The sequence below is a fragment of the Nesoenas mayeri genome, assembly GCF_963082525.1.
Source record: "Nesoenas mayeri genome assembly, chromosome: 2".
Lineage (NCBI taxonomy): Eukaryota > Metazoa > Chordata > Aves > Columbiformes > Columbidae > Nesoenas > Nesoenas mayeri.
In genome coordinates, this window is record NC_137543.1 from 39,198,650 (window position 1) to 39,223,781 (window position 25,132).

At 40.7% G+C, this 25,132-nt stretch overlaps 1 protein-coding gene across 1 annotated transcript in view; it reads right to left on the minus strand.

The window, feature by feature from the left end:
* NKAIN3 (sodium/potassium transporting ATPase interacting 3) overlaps window positions 1–15,851 on the minus strand; it is a gene marked incomplete at both ends in the record, with an annotated part of 328,253 nt that extends 312,402 nt beyond the window's left edge. Inside the window, one exon of the mRNA XM_080340111.1 lies at window positions 15,798–15,851. Within this exon, the coding sequence (XP_080196237.1) occupies window positions 15,798–15,851 (54 nt within the window). The remainder of the gene's footprint in view (window positions 1–15,797) is intronic.
* Between the last annotated feature and the right edge of the window lie 9,281 nt (window positions 15,852–25,132).

The window sequence follows — 25,132 nt, forward strand, 5'->3', positions numbered from 1 at the left end:
CCTGTAACAACAACCTTCTGCTAAAAACTGTGAAGGTCCTGCTGCATTTAGGATATTTACACTATCCAAAATAGGGCAAGAATGAAGGAGGCAGAGTGGGTACAGAGACAAACCCCCTAACGGAGACTGTGATATGAGAAACTACTGAAACATACATATTTCAAACCAGTGACACCATTATAATCTCAAACCCTATTAAAGAATTTATTAAAATCCAGAGGGAAAAAATATTTTTAAATATGCATTAGTTGTCAGAGCAATTATTTTAAATACATGAATGACACTTACCATCAAGTATTCAGCAGTTATCTCTTAAAACTGATACTCAGCCAGTATAAATTACCATAACTCCATTGATGTTAATGGATTTAGAGGCTAGAGAGTCATAGAAAGTGAGTTTTGAATGATCTAATAATAGAAAAAACAAGCAAAAATGAACTCAGTTGTATCACCACACACCTTGCTGCTCATCAACAGACAAGTGTGATGTGACCAAACTTTCCCAAGGAAAAATCTATCACTGTGCTATTAAAAAGCATGAATGGTTCAGTCTCAGAGCCAACTTTTCTGAGAATTTGAAACCACAAACAAGAAAGGCTTATACAAGACGAATGGTCATCTTGTGCTTAAGACATGAGCCTCGGAGTCATGAGCCTGGCTTTTTCCTTGGCTTTGTCCTAATTTCCCTATGGCCTCAAGCAAGGTCTACTAGCAACAATGGCAGTAAGAGGCTACAACTTCACTCTGTGGGAAACAGTTCAGAGTTCCCAAAAGATTAAAAATAACCTGCAAAGAGGACAGAAAAAATAGATCAGCTAAGCAGGAAGGGTAATTGCTAAAATTCAATGTCTGTGTTAGGCTTATGAACAGTAAGCTAAGAATGAAACTAGAAATTAAGAGAGCAAAAGTGGTAACCTTAAAATTAGGCCCACATCAGCTAAATAATAAGGGGAAAGTTTATCCTGTGTAGAGTTTTAGAGTTCAAAGAAACATATCTGGTAAAACCTTTCAGTTCCACTATACTTAGAACTTCTTTCTCGCTCTTTTATTTTTACTCTTATTCTTTTTTTTATTTTTTCCTTCCCTCTTCTGTATGACAATCAATAACTTTCCAGTTTCTGATTTGGTTCATTTAATCATCCTCATGGGTGATATAGAACAGACAGAAATCACTGAAGTCCAAACTTTTTTTAAGATTGTTCAGTGACAACATCAACACCTTTGGCTCTCTGGTAGTGATTCCTCAATCACAATTTACATGAAATACCTCAGTGTCAGGAGCTGAGAAACTCAGATAATATCTGTTTAGAGAATAAGTATATATTGAACAACATTAACCTGAGATTTGTATCTTTTCTAGAGCGGGTTTGACTGCTTTGCCTACACTCCAGCCCATCCAGACACAGGCCAGCTTCTGTCTAGAAGCCCTGTGGGTTCCTGCTCTGCTCTGCACTGGTGCGGCCTCACCTGGAGCACTGGGTGCAGTTCTGGGCGCCACAGGATAAAAAGGATATTAAGCTACTGGAGAGTGTTCAGAAGTGTACAAAACTGGTGAAGGGTTTGGAAAGGAAGCCGTATGAGGAGTGGCTAAAGTCACTTAGTTTGTTGAGCCTGGAGAAGAGGAGACTGAGGGGAGACCTCATCGCGGTCTATAGCTTCCTCACAAGGGGAGGAGGAGGGGCAGGTGTTGATCTCTTTGGTGACCAATGACAGAATCCAAGGGAATGGCAGGAAGATGTGCCAGAGGAGGTTTAGGTTGCACATTAGGAAAAGGTTCTTCACCCAGAAGGTGGTGGAGCACTGGAACAGGCTCCCCAGGGAGGTGTCATGCCCCCAAGCCCAACAGTGTTCGAGACTGGACAACACCTCATACACATGGTGTGAACTGTGGGCTTGACATATGCAGGGACAGGAGTTAGACTCCGTGATCCTTGTGGGTCTCTTCCAACTAAGGACATTCTATGATTCTAAAGGATGCACAAGCACTGAACTGCCTGAGCTACAATATTCTCCACAGGCTCATTAACCAAGGCACAGCACCACCTGAACTTTACAGTTCCCAGATGCAAACTGGCTTGCCTCTGGCCATCTCAAAGCAACATGAACATGCTACTGTCTCCATTGACCTCTGTAAGCAAACATTATGTTACTTCTCTAACTTAAGAGTTCTTTGAATTCTGTACACGTACCAAAGAGTAACTGGTTATGATAACAGGACAAAGTCTCACCTTGCCAAACAGCCAGTATTTCTAATGCAAAACTGTAATTATGTATAGATATGCACTGAAATAGCAGAAATGAAATATTTTATAGAAACTGCATATGAGGCTCACATATCATTATATAATAAAATGGCCTCAAAATCTGAGATATTTTCTTGCTTATCCACAAATCAGCATATATTAACTTATGACATTTGAAAAGCCTTTGTTCCCAACTAATAAAATGAGAGCAGAACAAACCTTGAAAGCATCTTGAAGAAATGGAAGATTCAATAAGAAAATGGATAATAAGATACTTTTAGCCTAGCAAAAAGATGTGAGAATATTAATAATAGATGACCCCACTACTCAGCATGGAGGTAGAGATCCGTGAAATGTTACAAACACAAGTCTTGTGCCAGTGAAATGTTGGCTGGTAACGCTGACCGAGTCAGTATGTGTGAAAGAAATCTTCCCTTGAGGATGTCCGATGAGTATATTCTTAACCACAACACTTTTCAGATTAGGAGAGGGTACTCATTTTTTGCAGGCTTCCTAATGGTTCAATGACTTCATCTAATGGCAGCCTCTAATAGTGCCGGCACTTACCAGTCAGTGGCACAGCTGCCTTGTTTCCAGCTCCATCCCTCTGGGTGGTGGTGCCTGAAAGGAAGGACATGAGTGTCCCTAACTCCTGCTGCTCTCAGTGGGAGATGAGGTTACTCTCTCCAGTACAGGAGGTGCTCAACACTTAGCACAATCAGACTAGTGTGCTTCTGATAGCTTATGTTCTTTAAAGCCACAGGGATTACACCTTAAACACCAGCATAATTTACTGCATTGTTTTTAGAGAAAAAGAATTGAGTGTGAATGGACTGCCTTGGAAATTACTCTTCTGCCTTGATAGTTGGGATTCACTGTCAGATATGCTTTTGTCATTCAGACAAAAAGGTGCATGTAACAAGGAAAGTTTGCTTCCCAAGAGATTAGGATTCTTCTTCCTATTTCAATGAATATGCTGTAATTTCTTATCCAATTCCATTTACCAAAAATTGAACAACTGGGTTAACAAACGTAACATACCACGAACTCACAGCTCTTTTAGTGCAAATTAAGCAGTGCTTACACCTATCAGCAGAAAGAAAACAAAACTTTCCTGACTTAAAATTCTTCATTCTCTGTACACAGTTGGTCAGTTGCAGCATTTTGAATACACTTATTTTTATAATACCCTTAAGAGACTGACTCCTGTCTTCTCCAAGAGCCTGTATCCAGAGGTGACAACACAAGGGGGAATCCCCAACTGAGTATAGTCAGTGCAGGTGTAGATATTTACAAGTCTCATTCTGTAGGAGAGCTAATCCTGTCAGGATCAACTCCAATCTGTCAACACCTGAAAATAATCTTTCCAGAAAAGAATTCATAGTTACTAAAATCCTCCTAAAACAGAAAGAGATTTTGGTTTTTGCAATGAATTTTAGCACCTCTAAACCACTCTGCAAACAGTACACAATTAAGAAGAAACGTGTTCTCCAGATTGTGAGCCCACCTGTTATAGTTAGCTGTATTTTACTTTTGTAAACTGTATCCAAGATTCTCACCTTATCTTGAAATTTCACAGGTGGTATACAAGTTTTTATCTCTTAGTTTGAGAGTAGAGAACTGAAAATTAGTTCTGTTAGTTCTCAGTAAGTCCTTATCTTATCTTGAACGGATAGAATGTGCTGAGGATGCGCATCTAAGAAACCTGAGTATTTTACATGATTTTATAATGAGTATAGGAATAGTGCGCATGTGCAGTGACAAAAGGTGAAAAGTTCACGAGTGAAGAAGACTCCTTACTTCATCCTGAAGACCCCCTGAACGACCACCAGAGGACACTGCGCATGCTTAGAGTACTTCCAAGGTGTTGCAACTGATATTGTGAAATAATGATGTAATCTGATGAATATGCAATACATACTTTGTAACCCTAATGAATATGTATGTAACCAAATTGTATAAATGTAGTGGAGTTCGAATCAGTGGTTGAAGCCAGCTTTGGGTGCGAACCCCTGGTTTCCCAGCGCTGAAATAAAAGCACCACATATAACTACGTCTGTGGTTATGTGTCCTGTTTGCTAACACACCCAGATACAGAGATCTTGCCTATCACAATGTTAATATGCTCCCAGTCACTTGTGGCCAATATAAAAAAGGAATTATGTCAACTGTATGCAGAAATACGAAGAAGCACAAAGGAGAAAAACAGGCTGAACTGGGACTCCAGAGACTTTATGTAGGGCCTAAATCAAAACATTTGCCTGATTCCTTTTCTGACTCCATTACCTGTTTTGGCTTGTAAGGGCTTGTGGCAAGGTGCATCTCAGATACACACCCTAGTCCAGAGCCAACCTTAGCTGCAATGTGCTTCAAATGATCCTTAAAAGTGCCAACCAGATTTGGGGCATTAGTTACTTCAGCTTCTCAAGAGAAGAATAAGGAGAGTGAAAGCCCAGCACTATTGGAGCACTCCAGCAAGTCTGGCATGTGCACTAACTACAGTCCAGCCTAGAAATCTAAGTACAGCCTAGAATCTCACAGAAAAGTAAGAGATTCACATGGACAAGAATTTCACAGACCAAACAGGCCAAAGGATCCAAATACATAACAAAACTAAAAAACAAATCATTATATTACTACTTTTACAAGGAAAAAGCCCGAATCTCTGTTGCTCAGCGAGATCTCAGATAAACCCTGACACTCTTCTGGCCACAAGGCTCTGCAGAAACAGTTCTTCAGCTTTCTGTGCAAACAAGTTACCATATACTGGCTGAACACTGAAACCTGGAACCTTCCATGGATACAAAAACACAACGAAACTATTTGACATCAGTTTCTCCCACACTCTTCCCAGATGACCCAGGGTTGTTAAATGTGACCAAAAGAGGTGACAGATAGTATTGTTCTCCAGCAATCATGCAATACACTTCTTTTAAAAGTGCAGGGTGTGCAAGGCAGCACACTGCATTTCATGTGCAAGGGCTACATTTTGAGTCACCAATACATTCAACTGATTACCTTTGTACAGATTAACAGATGTAACTGGTTACAATTAAAATCTAAACACACTTATCTTCATGATGTCTACTTAACTCATAAAAAAATATATATTAGAGAAATGAAGGGGTTTGTTACTTAATCCAAATCAAATACATTTTGGCACTTTGTGGTTACTTCTGGCACAATTCAGCTTTGGCTTTTATCAAACCACTACAACTAAATTATACATTAGTAATACAACTTAAAGCCATTCATGGCATCTAATATACTTCAATATACTTAAACTCATTTGTGACATTTGAATGAAGCTTGGATTTAGGCTACTGTCACTCATATGTCTAATTTGTCATTGAAAATTCAGACTTGGAAGCACTTTTTCCATTTCTTTCCAATACTCCTGTGGCAAGTCCTCTGACAGGAAATCACACTACTCATTCATTTTTCAGGTATCACTCCTTCACGTTGCCTTTTCTGAACTAAACAAACATTTTTATAATGCTGTACAACCAACATGATGTGAAGAACCACAAGTAACTGTGCCTCAGACTAAAATAAATCTTACTCACATTGTATAGATGAAAATCAATCAGATAACAACCATGTACTTGATTATCCTACAAGGGAAGGGACCGCAATATCATACATGCACTTCTGCATGCCTTTGCTTTTTCTTCATAATTCTGTAAGTTAGAGAAATACACATGTAGATCCTTAAGACTGCAGATTCATCCTTGTTTTTGAAAGTGTTTTGCTTAACAGCATTAATTATTCTGTCTGTTTTAACCAAGGAATTCCATCTGTCATTTGTAACTACAAACACATTTGCCATTTCTTCCAGTTCTCTGGCATGATGCAGTACTTTTAGCCACAGGTTACGGGAGAACTCAACCACAGATGTGGAGGATATTTACAGGATGGGGAGAATCTTAAACCTGATGTTCACTGAGCCCATTTACAGCCACAAGCAAATTTTAACAGTCTTGACTGGTTTGGGGTTGGAGGGAACAGGGTCTGAATCCTACTTTGATAAAACAGATGAAGATCAGAACTTGGAACTTCTTCTGAAATAGCTGGCAGAAGAGTTAGCAAAACACCATCTGGCTCAAGAGAAAAAGAAGAACGGGAAAATGAAAGCAGTATCTAATTTCACAGATAGGCATTGGAGCCAAGAGGTTCCTGGTCAGAACAGAAACAGTTTATCAGAAGAAGGATGAGGCTGAGCATCAGTCTGCAACTTTCATCAACATAAGAATTAACTGGAAACAGTGGGAATTGGAAAAAGTATTTTCCAAATTGGGGCATTTTTAAGGCTTCCTGAATGCACATGCTAGGGGGTAAAACAGGCCTCTCACAAATGTACAGCTGACTAACTGATGAAAGACTGATGAAAGAATCTTCAATAGCATAAGTGATCTCCATGAGGAGACCATCTCTCTTCAGCTTTCTGAGTGGCTCCATCTGCATTTGAGGGCAGAAAGGTTTCTGAGGTTTCTATGATGTAAATTATTCAATCTGCAGGAGCAGCAAGGTTTCTATTCCAGTTAAAATCTAAACACACTTACCTTGATGATGTCTACTTAATTCATGAAAAAAATACGTATTAGAGAAAAGAAACATTCTGCTCACTCCGCAGTAGAAAGACACAGCAAGCTTTTAGCAGGAAAAAATAACTAGCTCACAAGCAGAGGTAGAACTATATATATTTTGTGATGTTATTCCTGCATTATAATGCACTACAGTTTCCAGCTTTAGAATTCTGCAGCTTTTTATCCTTTGATTGTGGAAACTAAGCTTCCAAAAGGATTTTTCTCTATGCACTCCACTTTAACAGAATCCCTTTTCCAAAATGCATTTAGACATATTACAAGTTTTTTCAATCTATCTAAAAATCTGCCTTTTATTTTTTTTCTCTTGCAGGGAAGCACAAGGATTCACATGTCTACTCATTTCCACTGTGGCTCATGCTGAGCTTCAGCTGCATGCTCAGAAGCTCCAGAAGCACTTTGCCCACGTGAGGTTCCGGAACAGCCGACAGGACAGTGAAGCTGCAGCAGTCCCAGAACAGCACAGCATGTTCAAGACTCCACCAAAGACAAAAGCTAACATTGGATGAGAAAGACTGCCATTCATTCCAGTCTTCCCAGAAAATATCATCATACTACCTTTTTGCTTCCTTGGCTCTTTTTATTCAAAATATCTGACACTAACACAGTAACTTTACAATAGAATAGTGAGAAACCAGCTTATTAGCAGCAGCATGTTAGACAAGATAGTTTTGATTGTTTTTGTTTTGGTTTGTTTTTTTTCCTTAAGGTCTTGTTTTCAGTGAAACCTTGGATGGGAATTACTCACACACACAGAGCTAACTTTCATCTGTCTGTCAAAGAGGACTTCCATGTCCCATTTTCCTTATGCTCGTCTAAAAGCACCTTTCTACACATCTCATCCATGCTCCTACATAATCTCCCTCACTATAAAAGTATTTCAGGATCTTTCTGCTCATGGTTCATCTCCTAATTATTCTTCTTGCTTTGCTTTATCTGTAGCTTCCTTGGTATGTGTCAAAACCCTCCTTAGGGGAGTTCCATTTGGCTCATTGTCAAACATATGCTCTTTATATATATTTACATGTACTCTCAGCCAAAACTTCTGTACTGATGAAATAGCAAAACCTTTTCTCTCAACTTTCTTTGGAGAGATCTGTGAAAGAACCAACTGTGATTACTTAAGAGAGTCACTCGACATAAATAATTGTCTTACAATTATCTTACTTTTCCATTTAATAAAATTGTCAATGTTACTACCTCATGATGTTAATTTCTGTAAGGGAAGAAACTGGTTGTTGAATTAAGTGGAAAACTTTTCTTTTTCCTTTTATTGTAACGCTGCATGCATTAGGTGGAAGGGGTTCACTGCTTCTTTTGCTTGAACTTGTCATTATGAAGTGCCTATATGTAAAAGAATGCCTTTCAGCAACTTTAATGAGAGCTGGAGGGCATTCAGCAACTCGTAAGAACAAGTCCCAAATCACCACAGCATTAAAAAAATCCATCTGAGTTGAGATTACATGCAAGGTATGGCTGTGTTTGAAGAAAGACAGGATGATAAGGAAGTATAGTAAAAAGTGAAAAGACTAAATAAAAATCTTCTACTATCTTTTTATTACCAGGGTCTTAAGCACTCTGTATGTTCCGGTGCTCAGAGAATAGTGACTAAATCCATCTTACCACTGTCTTTTACAGACCTACCAAAGGCAGAGATCTGTGGCGAGATTACAAAGTTTTCACTGGCCACACATGGGAAAAAAAAACACAAACATGACATACTAAAACCTCTTATGTGCTGCTGACACGGCTCTGTCGAGGAATCATGGGTCTTGTCAAGTGTAGCAGCATATGATCCGAAACCTGCCGGCCTCCCCTTCAGGAAGGTACACATCAACTGCTCGGGAGACATGAGGAGAAAACTGTTTCATCTTAGACAAATCTGAGCTGCTTCAAGATTCAAAGTGAGACGTTTTCCATTTGTTATTGCCCGCATTCTGTTTTCAAGGCAAAAAGTACTAGATAAAAAGAAGTAAGAAATTTTCTTCTTTCCAAGCAATGAAAAAGATGAAATTTACACAAGATCAACTCAATTAGCATTATTTTTCATTATTTTTCATTGTGATTTAATGTGACTCATAAAGCTTACAAATGCCTCCCTACACGGATATCCCCAGTAAATATACCTCATCCAGCATGAGCAATGGCAGCACAAACTTTATTACGCTGTCCTGCTCACACCACTGAAAAGATGACCTGAAGAAAGCATGGGCAAAAAGATTGCTTTGGTCTTCACAACAGCACGGCCACCAACCTTGACCCTCCTAGTACAACATAAAAGGTGGAAATTAGGACTAATATGGAGATTATATTTTTATATTGATGCTATATCAAGACCGCTAATTTTCATATAAACCATAATGACATTTGCCCTTATCTAACTTGCAGTACATTTCTAAATATGACCTTGAGGTGAAAAAGTCTGTGTCATCCTATCAGTCTCTTGAATCACACAGTCACTTATTTCTGCTCCCTTATGTTACTCATCTAGAACCAAAAATGTGCAGTTAATTTTCCTGTACAGATAGAAGTAACAGGCTCTTTGATCCAAAATGACTGCTGTCTTGCTTAGCAATTAATTACAGGACTGAATGAATAAAATATATTTTGCTTCAATACTAATTAGTCCAAAAGATCTGACATACTATATTGTATCACAGAATTATTATTTGTGAAATAATAAATGACAAGTCCATCACAGGTATTTCTCCTTTAATTTAACAGTGAAGTTTGATATCAAGCAATACAACTGAATACTAGGATTGGTTTTGCCATTTCAAGCCTACTTCCACAGTATTATGCCCACAACAAATTAAGAAACTAATTATTTCAAAACAACCCAAATTACCTTGACTTGGTATAAACATTGCTTGGCAACAACCAAAACATGAGTGTTTTATCAACATTCTTCTGCTAAATCCAAAACACTGCAATCTACCAGCTACCGGGAAGAAAATTAACTCTATCCCAGCTGAAACCAGGATATCCTTTAATAAATAACTAGGCTCTTATTCCTTATGCTCTAGTAAGATCACTTAATCATGGGATAAACTAAGTTGAACAGAATCTCTGGAGCTCATCTGGTGAAACCTTTACTCATAGCAGGGCCAAATTCAACATCAGATGCACTTCAGTCAGACCAGGTTTTTCAGAGCTGTGTTGAGCTAGGTTTTGAATTTAATCAAGGATGAAGTTTCCACAGCTTCTCCAGAAAACATGATCCAATGTATGACTGCTCTCACTGTGAACTTTTTTTTTTTTCACAATATTTAATCAGAATTTCCCCGTTGTTGCATCCAGGGCCCATTGTCTCTCCTCTTTTCACTGTGCACAGTCCAAAAGAGACCGTCTTACCAATATCTGTACTGAATACACAAATTGATTCCAGTCCTATTTAAGTGAAGTACAAAACCTTCACTCACTTTTCCTGTGCAATACCAGGGCAAATGAATCTTTGTTCATCTAATCAGTTAAATTCATTTATTTATGTGCAAAGTAATTTGGACATGTGCAGTTGACCTCACTTCATCTCTAAGCATAAACCCGTTCCATGTTCAAGGTGCAAGTCCAACCCAAACCCCATTTGGATCCAACAATGAATTTCAATGATTTCCAAAAACACAGTCTTTGTTTCCTAGTTCCAAGAATTGTGTCCTGGCAGAATGTAGCGGATCCTGAAACAGAAGTAGACCAGCAGCATATTCCAATATCCTTAAAATAATTATTTGCAAAACTTCCTGATCTTAGGAACAGAAGGACAGCTATATAACCCCCAATTTTCAGTAACTTAATTGCCATTTCTATGGTTGAACTCTTAATTCTTTCGCTTCATCACTGTAAAAATTCTAATTATAGTTCCAGATGACAACTGACTGTCAGTCATGGGGCAGCAAGGAATTGTAGAAAAACAGGTTGCTGTGGTAAACAGAACCCAGAACCAAGCATGAGCTGCACGGCTTCTTTAAGAAATTCACTCAGTTCCGAAATTCCAGAGAGCTCTGCAAGTTCAGGGTTCCTCAAGTTCTGAATTCCCAACTTCAATCTCTGAACTGAAGTATTATGTACAGCTTTGCTGGGAGGTAATTTCACTCCTGAGGCTGAACTTCTGGTGCACGGAATGGTGAAACACTGTGGTGCTGATGCACTGGGAATGTGTGTTTTACTAACAGGCTCCACTCAACAATATTGTAAAATAAACCAAAAGCACAAAGTGAAAACCACTTATTGCTATTAACAGTTGTTACTCTTTTATCCCTGATGATAGAGATCCTAAAAATTATATAGTCTCATATATTTTTTGGATTGCAAATATTTAACTCAAGTAGATCTATCTGATACAGTGTACTACTTCCAATCTTAATCTTAAATGCAATTATACACCTGTACAACAAGCATATCAGATTCTTAGGGACAGCCACCAGCAACAGTTACATGTCTTGGGCAGTGCCATTTGAGTTTTTGGAGGAAAATACTGTTCTCACATCAGCAGAGGGGGAAACATCCTGCAACCAGCACTCATTTGGACCTAAAATCCCAAACATCCTCCATCCTGTTAGTACAGTAGGCAGCCCCTCATACTTCCTCCTCTTTTATCAGTGGACAGATGTTTCATCTCCAGATCAATGGGCCAGTGATTATTTTACCAACCTAAAAAGATGCAGCAATTTAGCACTTCAAGGATTTTACTTTCTCAAATGTATCAAATCCCTTGAAAGCCTGAGCTGTTAACTGAATGACTGTTGTCTGTCAGTTCTAACATAAAAGCACAGAGCACCAAAATACTAAGTTAGAGTTTCCAACTTTATAAAGCATTTTAAAATGTGATGAAATTCTATGCACAGCATATATCACCTCCCCACATAACTGCTGAAACTCCAGTATGTACAGTAATAAAGGGTGAAATGCCATCATTCAGCATAATGGCTATAGTCTCATCTCCAAATGTAAGGATTTACATACATCAGTATAATTAATGTCAATGGCAATCACAAGCAGAAATCTGCTAAATATTAAGACAAGAATAAGTTTTTTAAAATGACCAACTATACTCCTCAATCACTAGTCAGAGCATTAAAACACAGAAGCTGTGCTCCACTAAAACCATTTCCCATTGTGGTCTGCTGATACTTAAATTATTTGGAAAGTAACAGGTTAAATAGAGAACAGCCTATATTACACTAGCTATACATTTCTAAATCATACTTACACAATGAACACAGTGCAGGGAAGTCAGAGGATAAACACATGAAATGAGATTTTCAAAGCAATGAAGAGGACTTAGCCATGTGCTTTCCATTAATCTTCCCTTCTCCGCTTTGAAAATCTCATTTACAATCTCTGTTATTTAGAGTTCTATGTGTGTATACTTCTAGGTACCAAAAACTTCCACTTACTGTAAATGTTGAAACAAAATTATCCTGCAATGGTAGTTTCTCAGAAACACATTTTCAAAGCAGCGTGAAGATTTTCACTGTGTGACACATATTAACATCAATTGGATTCACACAGCTAAATCTCTCTGCAATTTGATGTCAATTTACCCCTTCAAGAATTTAATTTTTTTAAAAATTTGTTTTATTTTCCAAACATTTTTATGTTGCAGTACATTATGGCATGGTGGCTGCACTAGCACAGACACCATCTCTGGCAGCTGCTTTAATTTTCTAGTACAAGACAAGGCCAACATCCGAGAATTTTAGTGGCACCAGTAAGACTTATGGCTATAATCCAAAGGATTCATATATCTTTGTGAGACACTTTCCTCAGGTATACATAGTTCCTAATAGTCTTAATGACAGATTTATGCAGAAAGAGATCCACATATACTTCTGAGTTCTTAGCTTGACAGCTTCAGAAATGGCGTATGACAATACTTCAGTCAGGAAGAGCAAAACAGTGAGAGATCACAGGGGGTTTTAGCGGGGCAGGGTGGCGGAGGGGGACAAGATAGTTCTCCTTATGCAAAATTCCCTTGGCTTTCAGAAGCAGAATCCACCTGTAGAGGTGCAAGGAAACCACGCTGCTAACAGCTTTTTCTGAACTGGTGCCACCTAGCCTCCCGCCTCAGGGATTTTTCTCAGGGTTCTGTATTACACATCATCATACGGATTCACGTTAAAGAATGAGGTTTTCACTAAACGATAGAAGACTAACTACAGACTGTCCTTGGCACTACTGAATCTAACATTAAACTGTGTTTATTATAAAATGTAAAAGCTGTCAGAAATAAACACTTTCATCGATCAAAACATAATGGAAAACTGGTATTATCATTTTTATGTCAAAATCCTCCAACTGTCAAACAGCAACGAAAATTACAAGCAAATCTTCTTGAATTTAACACACTTAATGTATTACCATTAGAGAAAGGGTATTTTATGAACTGTCACGTAATAACTGTTGTTCTCTTCACCTTGTAATTCTTCATCCCAGCAACATATAAACATGCAGCCTAGGAAGAAGTTAGAGCAGACAACAGTTTTAAGGAATCAATAAATGGTGCTTTGAGGCCACTAAACACTGCATCTTTCTTTAGAACAATAACCAAGTCTTTGGTATGAACCTGTTTCCAGAAATGCTGCTTTTTTACTTCACATCATTTTATATCAAAGAGAATCTACACAGTATATGTATGCTATAAAAGGTGTTGCCAACTGTTTTATAAGGTATCTCTTTCTCAGGTGATATCTAAAGGTTAATCTTAAGGTTAAGCCTGAACTGTTCCCAGACCCTTTTCTGACATGACCAGAATATGACCAAGGTGAACGACTTCTTTTTATAAAATACACACCCATTTGCCTCCTTTTCTAAAGTTTTTTCCTCATGTCTCATAAATCATCTGTACTTCTGAAATGCTACAAAGTTGCACTACAAGTGCTTTGCGCTTTGTAGGGTTTAATCTAAATCTTGTCCACAGTCAGTAGTACCTCTTTCACCCCTCCATAAATAGGATGCGAGGTAAAATAAATCTTACTTGATGACAGTAATGTCCAGGGATGCAGTTTTACTGTGTAGACCTTACAGTCATGCTCTCTGAAATGTTAGAAAAAGATATAAAAACACCTGTGGTGACAACTTCTCCAGACATAAACTGAACACAACTACCACTGACATCACAGAAAGTACCTCAGCTTTAAGTTCATGTCTACTAGATCACTTCTCAGATCTAAAACATGACTTTTATTTTTAAATGAAATTAAATTAAAATGAAAGCTTTTTTTCCATACAGACATTTATCAGTGCCCAAAAGACATGGATATGGCTGTGAAACATTATCATAAAACAGGTAGGTCCAGTAAAAATACTACACATTAAAGTCATTCTTTGAAAGTTGTTATATCGTTTGATAGGTCTTTTATAAAACACGAATCTTTTTCTGAAAGACTTTATATGCATTTCTCTGTAGATTACGGTGGCTATTCACACTTTACTTCAATTTTTATAGCCTCCAAGTAATTCTATAGAATAGTAAATAGAGTTATTATAACCTTCATAACTGGCAGAGAGATATATTTGAAGAAAAACGGTTTGTTCTCCCTCTCACATGCACTGAAGTAAATCAAGAGCAATTCTGCTGCAGTCAATAGGACAGTATCTGCAAAACTGATGCAAAACAAGTCAAAAAATAAAGGCCAGAAATGTCTAAACAAAGCTTTCCTTGCACCAGAAGTACCAATCCCACATCTTTTCCGCTTTTTGGCAAGCTTGTGCCACTGAAGTACTTATACCACACTTAGCTCCATCACTGTAAAGCACATCTGAATAAAGTCCAGACTCACACAGGGAACAATGGAGATGATACACCAGTTTACACAAGCTGCGAATCTGACATAAAGCCTTGAAAATGAATGAGGCTCTTCAAATGAAGTAATTGTACGTATTGCATTTAAGTGTATTACCCCTGAAACAGAAGCTGTTTCAAAGTGCTGTAACAGAAAACTAGAAAGATTAGCAAAGGATCAGGAAAAAAGAAAAATAAAACCACAACAGTGAATGCATCCGACTTTGCTTCTTTACAGACACAAGAAAGGAACAGCACTCATCTTAAGAAAGATCATGTGGCAAAATGATGACTCTGAGTCATTAGAAAAGAGAAAAATCTTTTAAAATACTCTCGGGACTCCTGGTACTACTGTTAAAGGAAGAGCACTATTTTATCATCCAGCTAATGAGCCAGAGAGGAAGGATTATTATTGTTTGGCAGTGTTTTGTCTCGATAACTCTTTTCTCCGAAACAAACACGCCAACTTCAGCAAACAAAGAGAAGATGATGCACCGTTCTGTGGGTACAATTGCACGCTGACGAATATTTAATCGGAGAAAAAGGAACCTCAGGAAAAGTCACAGCAAAGGGACGGCAGGTGCCGCTTTTACAAAGGTTAAGAAGAACAGAAAAAGGCGAGAGGCGGCGACGACGGTTCCCTTCCCGCACCCTTCCCCACCGCGCTGACACGGGCGGCCCGCGGCGGCAGCGCCCAGCACCGCCCGGCCCCGAACCGCCCCAGGGCAGAGGCTGCCGGCCGGGCGGGGGCGGCGTCCTCGTCTTTCTTCTCATCGTCCGCTTGCAGCAGCCGGGGGAAGCCTCTGCCCGGCACCAGCGGGGAGCAAGGACGCCTCCGAGCGACGCCGAGGTGGGGGAGCGTCTCTCCCTCAGGCCGGGAGCGCTGACAGCCGCCCGGGTTGAGGCGCCGCGGCCCCCGCCCCGATCCGCCGCTTTCCCCCTCCCCGGCCACGGGGCCGCTCTCGCCCACGTCGCGTCCTCCTCGCCTCCCACTGCAAAACTTACGGGTCGGGGGCGAGGAGGGGACGGGCCGTCGGGAGCGGGGCTGGCCGCCTGCACTCGCACACGGCGGGGACAGCTCCGTGCCCGGGTCGCGGGGGGAGAGAGCCCGTCCCTTCCCACCCCCCGCGAGGCCGAAGCGTGCCCCGGGGCGCTCGGACGGGCACTCACCAGCTGCAGCGAGCAGAGGAAGATCAGCGTGCAGCGCCCCGTGCAGCAGCCCATGGTGGCGGCTGCCCGCGCAGAGAGCCGCCGCTTCTCCGCTGCTTCCCTCCCGCGCTGACGCGGCCCCGGAGGCGAAGCGGGGGTCTCACCGCATGCGGACGGAGCGGCCGTGCGTGTGTGTGTGTGTGTCCCGCCTTCTGCTGCTCCCCCTCCTTTGTTGAAGGGGTTTCTCTTCGGCAGCGGGAAGGAGCGCAGCCCCAGGGAGAGGAGCCGGCGGCAGCGAGGGCTCTGCCCGGCACAGCGCGGGTCTGGCTCTGGGGAAGGGGCAGGGGACGCGGGTGGGCGTGTGCGGGGCGGGGGTGGGCAGAGGCAACGCGTGCGGGAGGCGGGGGGCTGGCGGGTGGAGTGGGGGGTGCCGCGGGTGGGCGTGCTGGTGAGGGCGGGCGAGCGGGGGGCTGTGGTAGGTGTAAGGGGGAGAGGAGAGGGGGCGGCGGCGGGCTCTTCTCAGGGCGCCGTGCCGGAGAAGGGGCATGGAGGGGTCCGTTTGCGGAGATTTTGGAGGCTCCGAGGGCAGCGGTGCTTGACCGGTACTATCCGGCAGGGGCGGGAGGCCCTGCGGGCAGCGGCGGCAGAGGCAGCCGGGCACGGACAGCTTGTTGCGAGCGCCCGGGGAAAGTTCAAGCGACTTGGGCGGCGTAGGCGGGGAGGGGCGGGGGAGCGACGGCCGCCGAGCGGCGGGGCGGGGCGGGACCGGTCCCGGAGCAGCGTTGGTCGCGGAGCAGCTCGCCCGTGCGGCGGCCGGCGAGCCATTGTTCGAGGCCAGTGCTGTGCCTGGGGCGCAGGGTGGGCGGGAGGCGGCGAGGGAGGCCAGAGTCCCGCAGGCAGAGGTTGGGTGGCCGCTGCCGGGGAGGGCGGCAGGGGGAGCTGCCTTGGGGAGCCCGCGTCCCTCCCGCTCCCCCTGCGCTGCGCCTTCGCGGGCAGTGCGAGCGGGCTTCACCGGGCGCGGTGAGTGGCCGGGGGGTCCGAGGCTGGCGCTCGAGTTGTTTAATCCCTTCCTGGGCCGCGGACAGGCGGTGCTGGGGGAAAGGGTTCCCCTCCCGCCGGATCCCGCTGTCCCTCGCCGGTGTGAACTGGGAAGGGCCTCCGGGGAGAGGGGCTGGGCCCCGGCAAGAATCCCTCTTGGCAAAGGTAAATGGACTCCAAGAGTTGCAAAGAACTCCTGCGTGCAAGGGGCAGATGAATAACCACTGGTCTGCTTGAGCCTCTCCATGGGCAGCTCAGAGAAACAGGATCCGTTCGGCCCCTACATCCATACATTCACTTTGTCGTAGAAAGTAATGTTTTAGGAAGGAAAAACAGATATGATATAAGTGTGCACATTGTTTCTTAAAAATGGTTTTACACATGGATGAAGTATCAACTACCTTTTTTTTTTTTTCCTCTCCAACAAAATATGGATAAATCACATTATTTTTTACAGGCATCAAGGCAGAAGTGCCATGTTCCGCTCACCAGCCAGCTTTCCTGCTACCAGCTGCTGTTCCATGATACACAGATTTCTGCCAAAGAACACTGAAGCCTGCCCTGAGGAAAAAAAAAAATCACGTGTGAGGCATTCATTTTAGCAAGGTATCTGATCAATGTTTCTATGAAATAGACCGTATTGTATCCTCAGACTACATACAGCTTGACAACAGTCAAATATTTACAAAACTACTGCAAAACAGTATTATGGCACTTTTCTGCCACTTCCTTTGAAGGAGAAAAGCATTAAGATAGTTTTGTATACCAAACCGAAGGACCAAAAGAAAGACAAGTAAGAACCCAATTCTACTCAGCCAGGATATGTATTTGGCTAGGTATGATTGTGAGGCATGCAAAATATAATCCATGTTGCACAATATACAAAACCCTAATTAAACAGCCTGAGATTTATATTTCTGTTTATGGCTTTGAAGATAAAATTCTACCTGGCGCTAAACTTTGCTAAAGTTACATGTTCTGAGAACATATTTATTTTGAAGGATGAATACTTGAAGATACAAAGTAAATTGAAAAGGTGATAGCCTGAACTGGTAAATTTTATGGATAATTGGTTTTCTATATGGAAGGCTTAGAGCAGGCATCATCTCTCTGGACTTCACTGAACTACAATAATAAACTACAAGATCTTTTTAGTTAAACTCAATACTACAGAGTTTAATAATAAGAATTGCAGGGTGGGTAAGAAACTAGATAAACAAAATGACAAGAGCTAGTGCTGAAGAGGTTTTACTCGTACTCACTATATTCAGCCCCTGGTTTTACATCAGTGGGATGAGGTCCATAACTATTCTCCCTCTATTTCTCCCCAGGGGTAGTGCTCTTCTGAGAAGCAGCTAAATCCTTACCTTTCACTCTCGCAAGAAAGTACATACCTTCCAGTACTGGGATAGGAGCCGGCATTAACCCATGTTCTTTCTTAATTCCAAACTTTCTGAAGACCTGGGTAAGCTACACAAGGCACTTTTCATCTGTCCAAGCTATTGTTTTAGCAGCCTGCAGGGCCAAGCAGGTATTGCTGTTTCAGAGACAAGCAGTGTTCAAGTTGTCTTCCAGACTATAAGAGGCAGAAAATTCCTCAAAAGAAAACATAACAAACAAAACAAAAAAAAAGAGAGAAAGCCAATAGTCATTTCTGTATAGACAATTTAACTGACCCATCTTCACAATTGCTAACCTGTGTGTTACTGAACTTGAATTCCAGAGCTGATAACTTTCAGAGCATATAAAAGTCTCAGAAGTAACTTCTAAAAAGAAAATAAAAACTCCGAACCACTTGCATCCTTCTCTATCCTTATAAATGATGGAAATTCCCATCTTCCCTGGGAGAAGTTTTGTAGAGCTCTATGAATCTCTAACATTTTGATTTTTAGTTTCTCATGTTCCTGAAGTATTTTGCAATTATTTCTGCCCTCCAGCTAGCTAAAACTGATCCCACAGTGAAAAGGACAGTGGTCTAAAGCAGATTTATTCCTGAGTATAAGGTTCCACAAACAAAAAAACCTGTTACCTGGTCAGAGAAGCAGGAAATAATGTTAATTAACAAGAGAATGCTGTAGAACATGACTTCCACTGGAACACAAGGAACTCTAAGCTATTAAAGTGCAATTGCCCTATAGCTGAAAGCGCTGGGTATAGGAGAGAGAACCTGGGTCAGGAGGAGGTTAAAAATTAAGTACGATTATGAGAAGGCATAAGATTTCTAGAACATATCAGAAAATACAATATAAGAATAATTTAATGTCCAAAGTAAAAAGGACAGACTATATTGTATAAGATTTCTCTACCCATGAATTGGGTAGAGAAGCTGACAGTCAAATAACCATAGAAACTCATTTCCAGCTTCATCATGAAGACAGCCCTAGTATAGATAGCTCTGTGAATGCCAAGCAGGTAAAAAATGGTATAAGCACTAAAAAGCTCTGTGGACAAGCTTAATGCCTAACAACATGTGCCATATGGATGAAATTTAGTGCACTTGAAAAGACAGCATGTATTCAAAAGCTTTATGATATGTTCATGTAGATGTGGCCATACTCTGACATGATTCTTTATACTAAAGCCATAACTGTAGGCCATCAAAGCTTGTGCTTTTAATCTCACTGTATTCAAAGGAGGAAACTGAGGGTGTTCACATTTGTAGAAAAACAGCATCACAAGTATCTATAAGAGATATTACAACTATGTAGTGTTGCGGAGATTTCAGTTTCCTATAGGCTTATTCCGTGGTAGGTTATATTCTTCAGAATCAAAGATATGAAAAGTTTAGTTTTTAAGAACTAAAACCATCAGTAAAAGATCTCATATCAAAAGGACGAAATGAAATTCATAATATTTGTCTGTTCTTGTAGTTCTTTTAATGGTATATACCATTCATCTAATAAGCCATTTACTTGTCTGCCTGTGCTGGAGTTTACCTCAACCTGCATCGAACTTATCTGGTCACTGACCTGGGCTTAAGGTGGTGCGTTTTGTTACCTGCGCCCATTGAACTACAGTAATAATCACAGATGACAGCAGAAACGCTCCCTTCACAGTCTGACTTTGCCATCTTTGATCATGAATATTATTCAGAGGAAATTACTGGTAAAAATGAAAAAGAGTGTCAGAGGATAACCCTAATTCTGGAAAGATTTGTGTATTTACTTAATTTTAAACACAGAGAGTAGCCCTATATAGTGTGCAGAGATTAGGCCAGTACATCCAGGGTCTGCAGAATCGGAGGTTAAGAACAGATTTCCATGTTCTCAGCTTTCACCTTTAATTTTGGCATTTAATGCAGAAAGGCTGGGAATCAGAAGCTGTGTAATTATTTTCTGAGCTTTCCCAGAATGAGAGAGGATACAGGGATCAAAATACACCTCCATATAGCTATCAACAGGTCACACTTTAGGCAGACATACAGTTGTAATAGCTTAGAAAAACATTCCACTGTGTATTCCCCAAGCAGTCTTGAAATACCTCAAGCAAACTAGAAACCCCATGAAATTTAATATGCCTTTAAAGACAAATGAGGGTTTCAAGATATTATCAATGCTTTTAGTAAATCTTATTTTCAGTTTATCCTTCTGAAGGCAGATACACAATATAATGATCTAATTTTTCATTTCAGTGTTAACACCTGCTGCTAGGAAACTGTATTCTTCATTAAAATGCAAGTACTTTATGGAATGGAAATATATGTTCACTGTGAATTATGTTTTTTATTTTTAAAATAGTGTTTGAAATCATCAGGCCCAATGTGGGGAACCAGGGTCAGGCACAGCCTCTTGATGGCCAGGCAGGTCCGTGGGGATGGGGATGGGTCAATGCTAGGACAAGACATGAGTCCATGGGTCAGGCTCATGGCTGAGCAGGGCTATGGGGAGCTGGAGACTAGTCCTGCCCCTTGGGGCACTGAACTGAGGTCCTGAGCCATGGGCAGGGTGAGGAGACCCCAGGGGAGGTGGGCAGGGACAGGCAGGGCTGGTGGTGCCCTCATGGCCCTGATGATATTAAAACAACCTTGAAAACATGAGTGCTTGAAGTATACGGACTGATTTCCTATAAATCATTCTGGTTTGTGAGCAGTAGACTCCAGCGCAGCTTTGGGTTTGTTTTTTCTGTCTTTACCTCTTCTTTTTTTTTTTTCGTGTGTGTGTGTGTGTGTGTGTGTGTGTATGTGTGTGTGTGTGTGTTATAATGCATGCTACCATGTCCCTATAGCCAGGAACAGCCAGACTAGAATAAAGCACAAGATCTTTACAAATGACTCTCATACTAACCACAGGAACAAAAAAATGACATATAATAAGGCTTTCTTCTTGTTTGCAAGTCAGTAAGTGGTTTGTTTTGAACCGTTCAGTGTAAATAAACTTTGCTACAATCCTCAATTTTGATATGGAAAACCTTGAGTGGAGGTACAGTGGAGTCTACAAGAATGGAGTTTACAACAAAGCTTGGTGTAAACATCCATTGAAAGACGGATAAAGGGTGTTTAAACAATAAACCAAGTTTTTTCTGTCCTCAGAGTATTTCTTGGAAATAAAAGATACTTTTTGGTAAAGCATTTCTTTAGGTGGATTCAGATACACTGAGAATATTTTTACTGACATTTCCCTGATGAGAATAAAGGCAAAGGAGAATATGCATTTTCTTCCCACTGAAACCATGAACAGTTTATCAGGTGCCCAGCTGCAGGTGCATGATGACAAACATTTTCAAAGATCCATTTGTAATTGTTTAAAGAAGTTTCAGCTCTCTCACCATGTACATGTTTAGATAGAAAAGTCCTTCAAAATGCAAAGCCGAACTTGTATAATCTGAAGTGGAATATAAAATGGATTGTTTTCCTTTGCTTGCAGAGGCTCTTGTGTTAGGTTTTTAAAACATGGCACAGGTACTAGCTGTGTTATTCACAACTAAAGGGGTTTAGATGCCAGGGTGGTCTGAAATATTCTCATGACTTGTTACACTCATGCTCTGAATGAGATTTTTTGATCTGGGGATTGGTGATAAACCATCACACGTCACAGCACACACAGGTTTTGGCACAGTAGGAAGTGTAGGCAGCACCTCCTGTTCTGGATACATTCAGAACTCTCACTGAAATCAACGGGAGTCTGGGAAGCAATGAACACATTGCTAAGGCCTGAATAGGGCTTGTAGGGAGAGATGACAGGTTGTTCCACACAATTGTTTTAAAGTTTCTGTTGTTGGTTTTAGTAGAGGCAATATTTTTCTCTGAGTAATTCACACTCATTTTCCAGCTATTTTCAGGCATTAAATGTCAGCTTTTCATAAGAAGGACGAAACTGACTTGGCCACTTGATGCCAAATAACAAAATTTACTTAAATTACAGTTATTATATTTGCAGTGTAAAAAACCTTCTTTTGTTACGTCTACAAAGCTGAAATATTTGAAGTCGAGTTTTCTTTTTCTGGAGAGTGCAAAGCTGTCGTTTGGATAAAGCCTGTGAACAGCATCCAGCCAAAGAGATGCACTGTGCGAATTTTGGTTCAGGGAAACCATATACTGACTGAATTTTTAACCCTCTGGAGCCAGCTGCATCCTTCAAAGGAAGGCTTAGGGAATGAGATCTGCATCTGATGCAAACTGCCCTAACTGCCTCACTGTCAGGTGAAATGCAGTGTATGCAAGTGGAAGATTTGACTACATGAAGCTGCCTTACCATTACACAGCCCATACACACGGTAAACCTCTCGTATCTTTTCATGCAAAGCCGTCAGACTAGATTCTGAGAGCAATGAATTCCTACTTATATGACTTAGTTGGTGGGGTTTTATAGAAGTATTTTTCACCATGTTATTTTTTTCCTTTCAGTGAGCTCATAGTACAAACAATAACTTTCTAGGAAGTAATTGTCTCTCAGTTTTTCATCAGAACAAATTTCTGCTTGCTAAATCAACCTGATTTACTAATTAACATCTGGATCTTATGTGCACACTATGCACACACACAATAATTCCACAATTATATTATATTAGCTATTTGAGGGCTCATCTAATTTTACTCTATACATAATCCTTGAAAATGAGATTTGCATAAAATAATTTAAAATAGACAGGGCGAACTAGAAGTATATAATTATGTGTCAATCTGAAACAAATACATTTTCAGTTTTCAATTTCCATAGCTGAGTTCACCGGAACATAATTTAGCCTCTGAATATCTGAATTAATAATAAAATGACAGTATTTCACTGTCATATATGTACTTGCATGGAATTTACAGGCAGAATCTCCTTTCTTTTACTTACTGGATTACCTATGGGGCAAGTAAACCTTGCTAACATTGAAAAGATCCTTCTATAGAAGCTTGGGGAAAGGAGGGAGGTGGGAAGCCCTCTCCACTCTAGTATATTAAACGACTAAAGAGACCTTTTCTCATCAAGATTTGTACCACTTCCAATGTGGGAAACTTAGGCTTCTCACCTTGGTTCTCTAAATTGTGCTGAAATATGATGCTTGTAATAACCTAAAGTCTACAACATAAGTAGCTTCCTAACCTTCAAAGCAAACCTCTTCTTCAGACTCACTGTTTGTCTGACACCAGCCTATGTTGTTATTTTTAGAGTTTTTAACAATTCTTTACAGGCAGTTCAGAGTTTCTGAGTTTGCATGATAGCGATGCACGCATAGTGAGGTAAATACACTCCTTCGTTTTCTCTATCAATTTCCTACACATGGCAGATATTCTGTAACCTACTAATTCCTTTGTAGACTTTGAATTGCTAGTAGGTAAGCACACCATTCAGTGTCCATACATACTGGCAAAGCACGTTGCCAAGTAAGATGGTTTTATCATGTTTGCTAGTATTGTTAGTTGTATAAGGTCAACTCCAGGAGCCAAGTGATTACACAGGTAACTTAGTTTGCATAAAGAACAATAAATCGAGTCTTCTCCATAACAAAGTAGAGCTGTTAATCATGTAAGGATAACAGTAATACATTAGTTGAAGGAAAGCTCAATCAGTTCCAGAATCTGATAGCACACACTCTGTCTGTTAAACATAATCATGTCTGCTATATACTGATCAAGAAGGTAGTGCTGAGGAATTTTCTGATTGGATGACCAACAGTATCTGAGAGGTTTGGTACTAGTTACTTATTTTAATACAGATAATGTTGCCATATAGTTTTGCATTCGTTTGACATTCCTGAAAGTTACAGTGCTATGTTACAGTTAAATATGTTGTTGGCAATTTTCATTACTGCATCAAGCTCTGTACTTGCTTTAAAAGGGCTCTTAAAGCAAAAAAAAAAAAAGCGACCAAACCCTCAGTCTCATGATTCAAAGATGAATATAACAGGCAGTATTTTGATGATGACTTTATGCTGGGAATTAGAAGGACTCCAGCCAACAAAGGAATGAGATTCTAGAAGAGCTTTCCCAAGGTTATTAGGAGAAACAAATTAAGCCAATTAATTTTGATATGGAGTTGACAAATTAATGAAGGGAAGTGGATGACACGTAGACACCAGGAACCTATAGGATACCAGGAAGACCCTTTGAATTATAGAAAGCCATCAAAAATTCTAACACAAAGACGTTATGAGGAGTGAAGGGAAGGAGCTGTGTCAGAGAAAGAAAGCGATTATGTCACCAGTTACAAAGACTCTGGACAGCACACATGCCTCTAAGCAACAGATCCTGCCCCAAGTTAGGCAGCCCTCCAGGATGCTCGGCAGAAAATTAAAGCAACATTAGGAAACTTATTTCAATGTTCCCTCTGAACAAACAGTGAATTATGATGGGCTCATACTTGAGAAAAATGGCCAGAGTGAGCAATTGAGGAGCAGTGCATAAACTCTAATACAGCTGCATAAAGAATTCACTGAATAACTCTGAATAATAGGCCAGCACATAAAAATCAGACTGTTTGCAGATAAATTTCAATAGGAAAAAAGCAGAAAATAAAAGGCTAAATTCTCTGAATAAATGCTTTACTGCAAATACTTTTCCCAGCTCTAATGAAGAGAGTTTGCTCTAGCAGCAGACAGAATAGGGTTGTGATGATAGATGATATCTTGGTCATTTAAAGCTGCAAGGATATTCTCTTCAATACCTAATTTTTACCCACTGCTAAATGAAAACTGTACCCCTAAGTCATTTATGATTATATGAAATGTGAAGTCTGGACAAAAGCTGGGTCAAGCAGACCTTCAGTCAGCACTCAGGGAGGAGAGGACCAGGCCAACAACTAAGGGGGGCAGCAGCACAGGGATGGTGCAGCCCCCAACCTCCCTGCCCCCATTGCTGCTGCAGCTGCAGCTCGGCCTAAGCTCTTAAGTGTAAT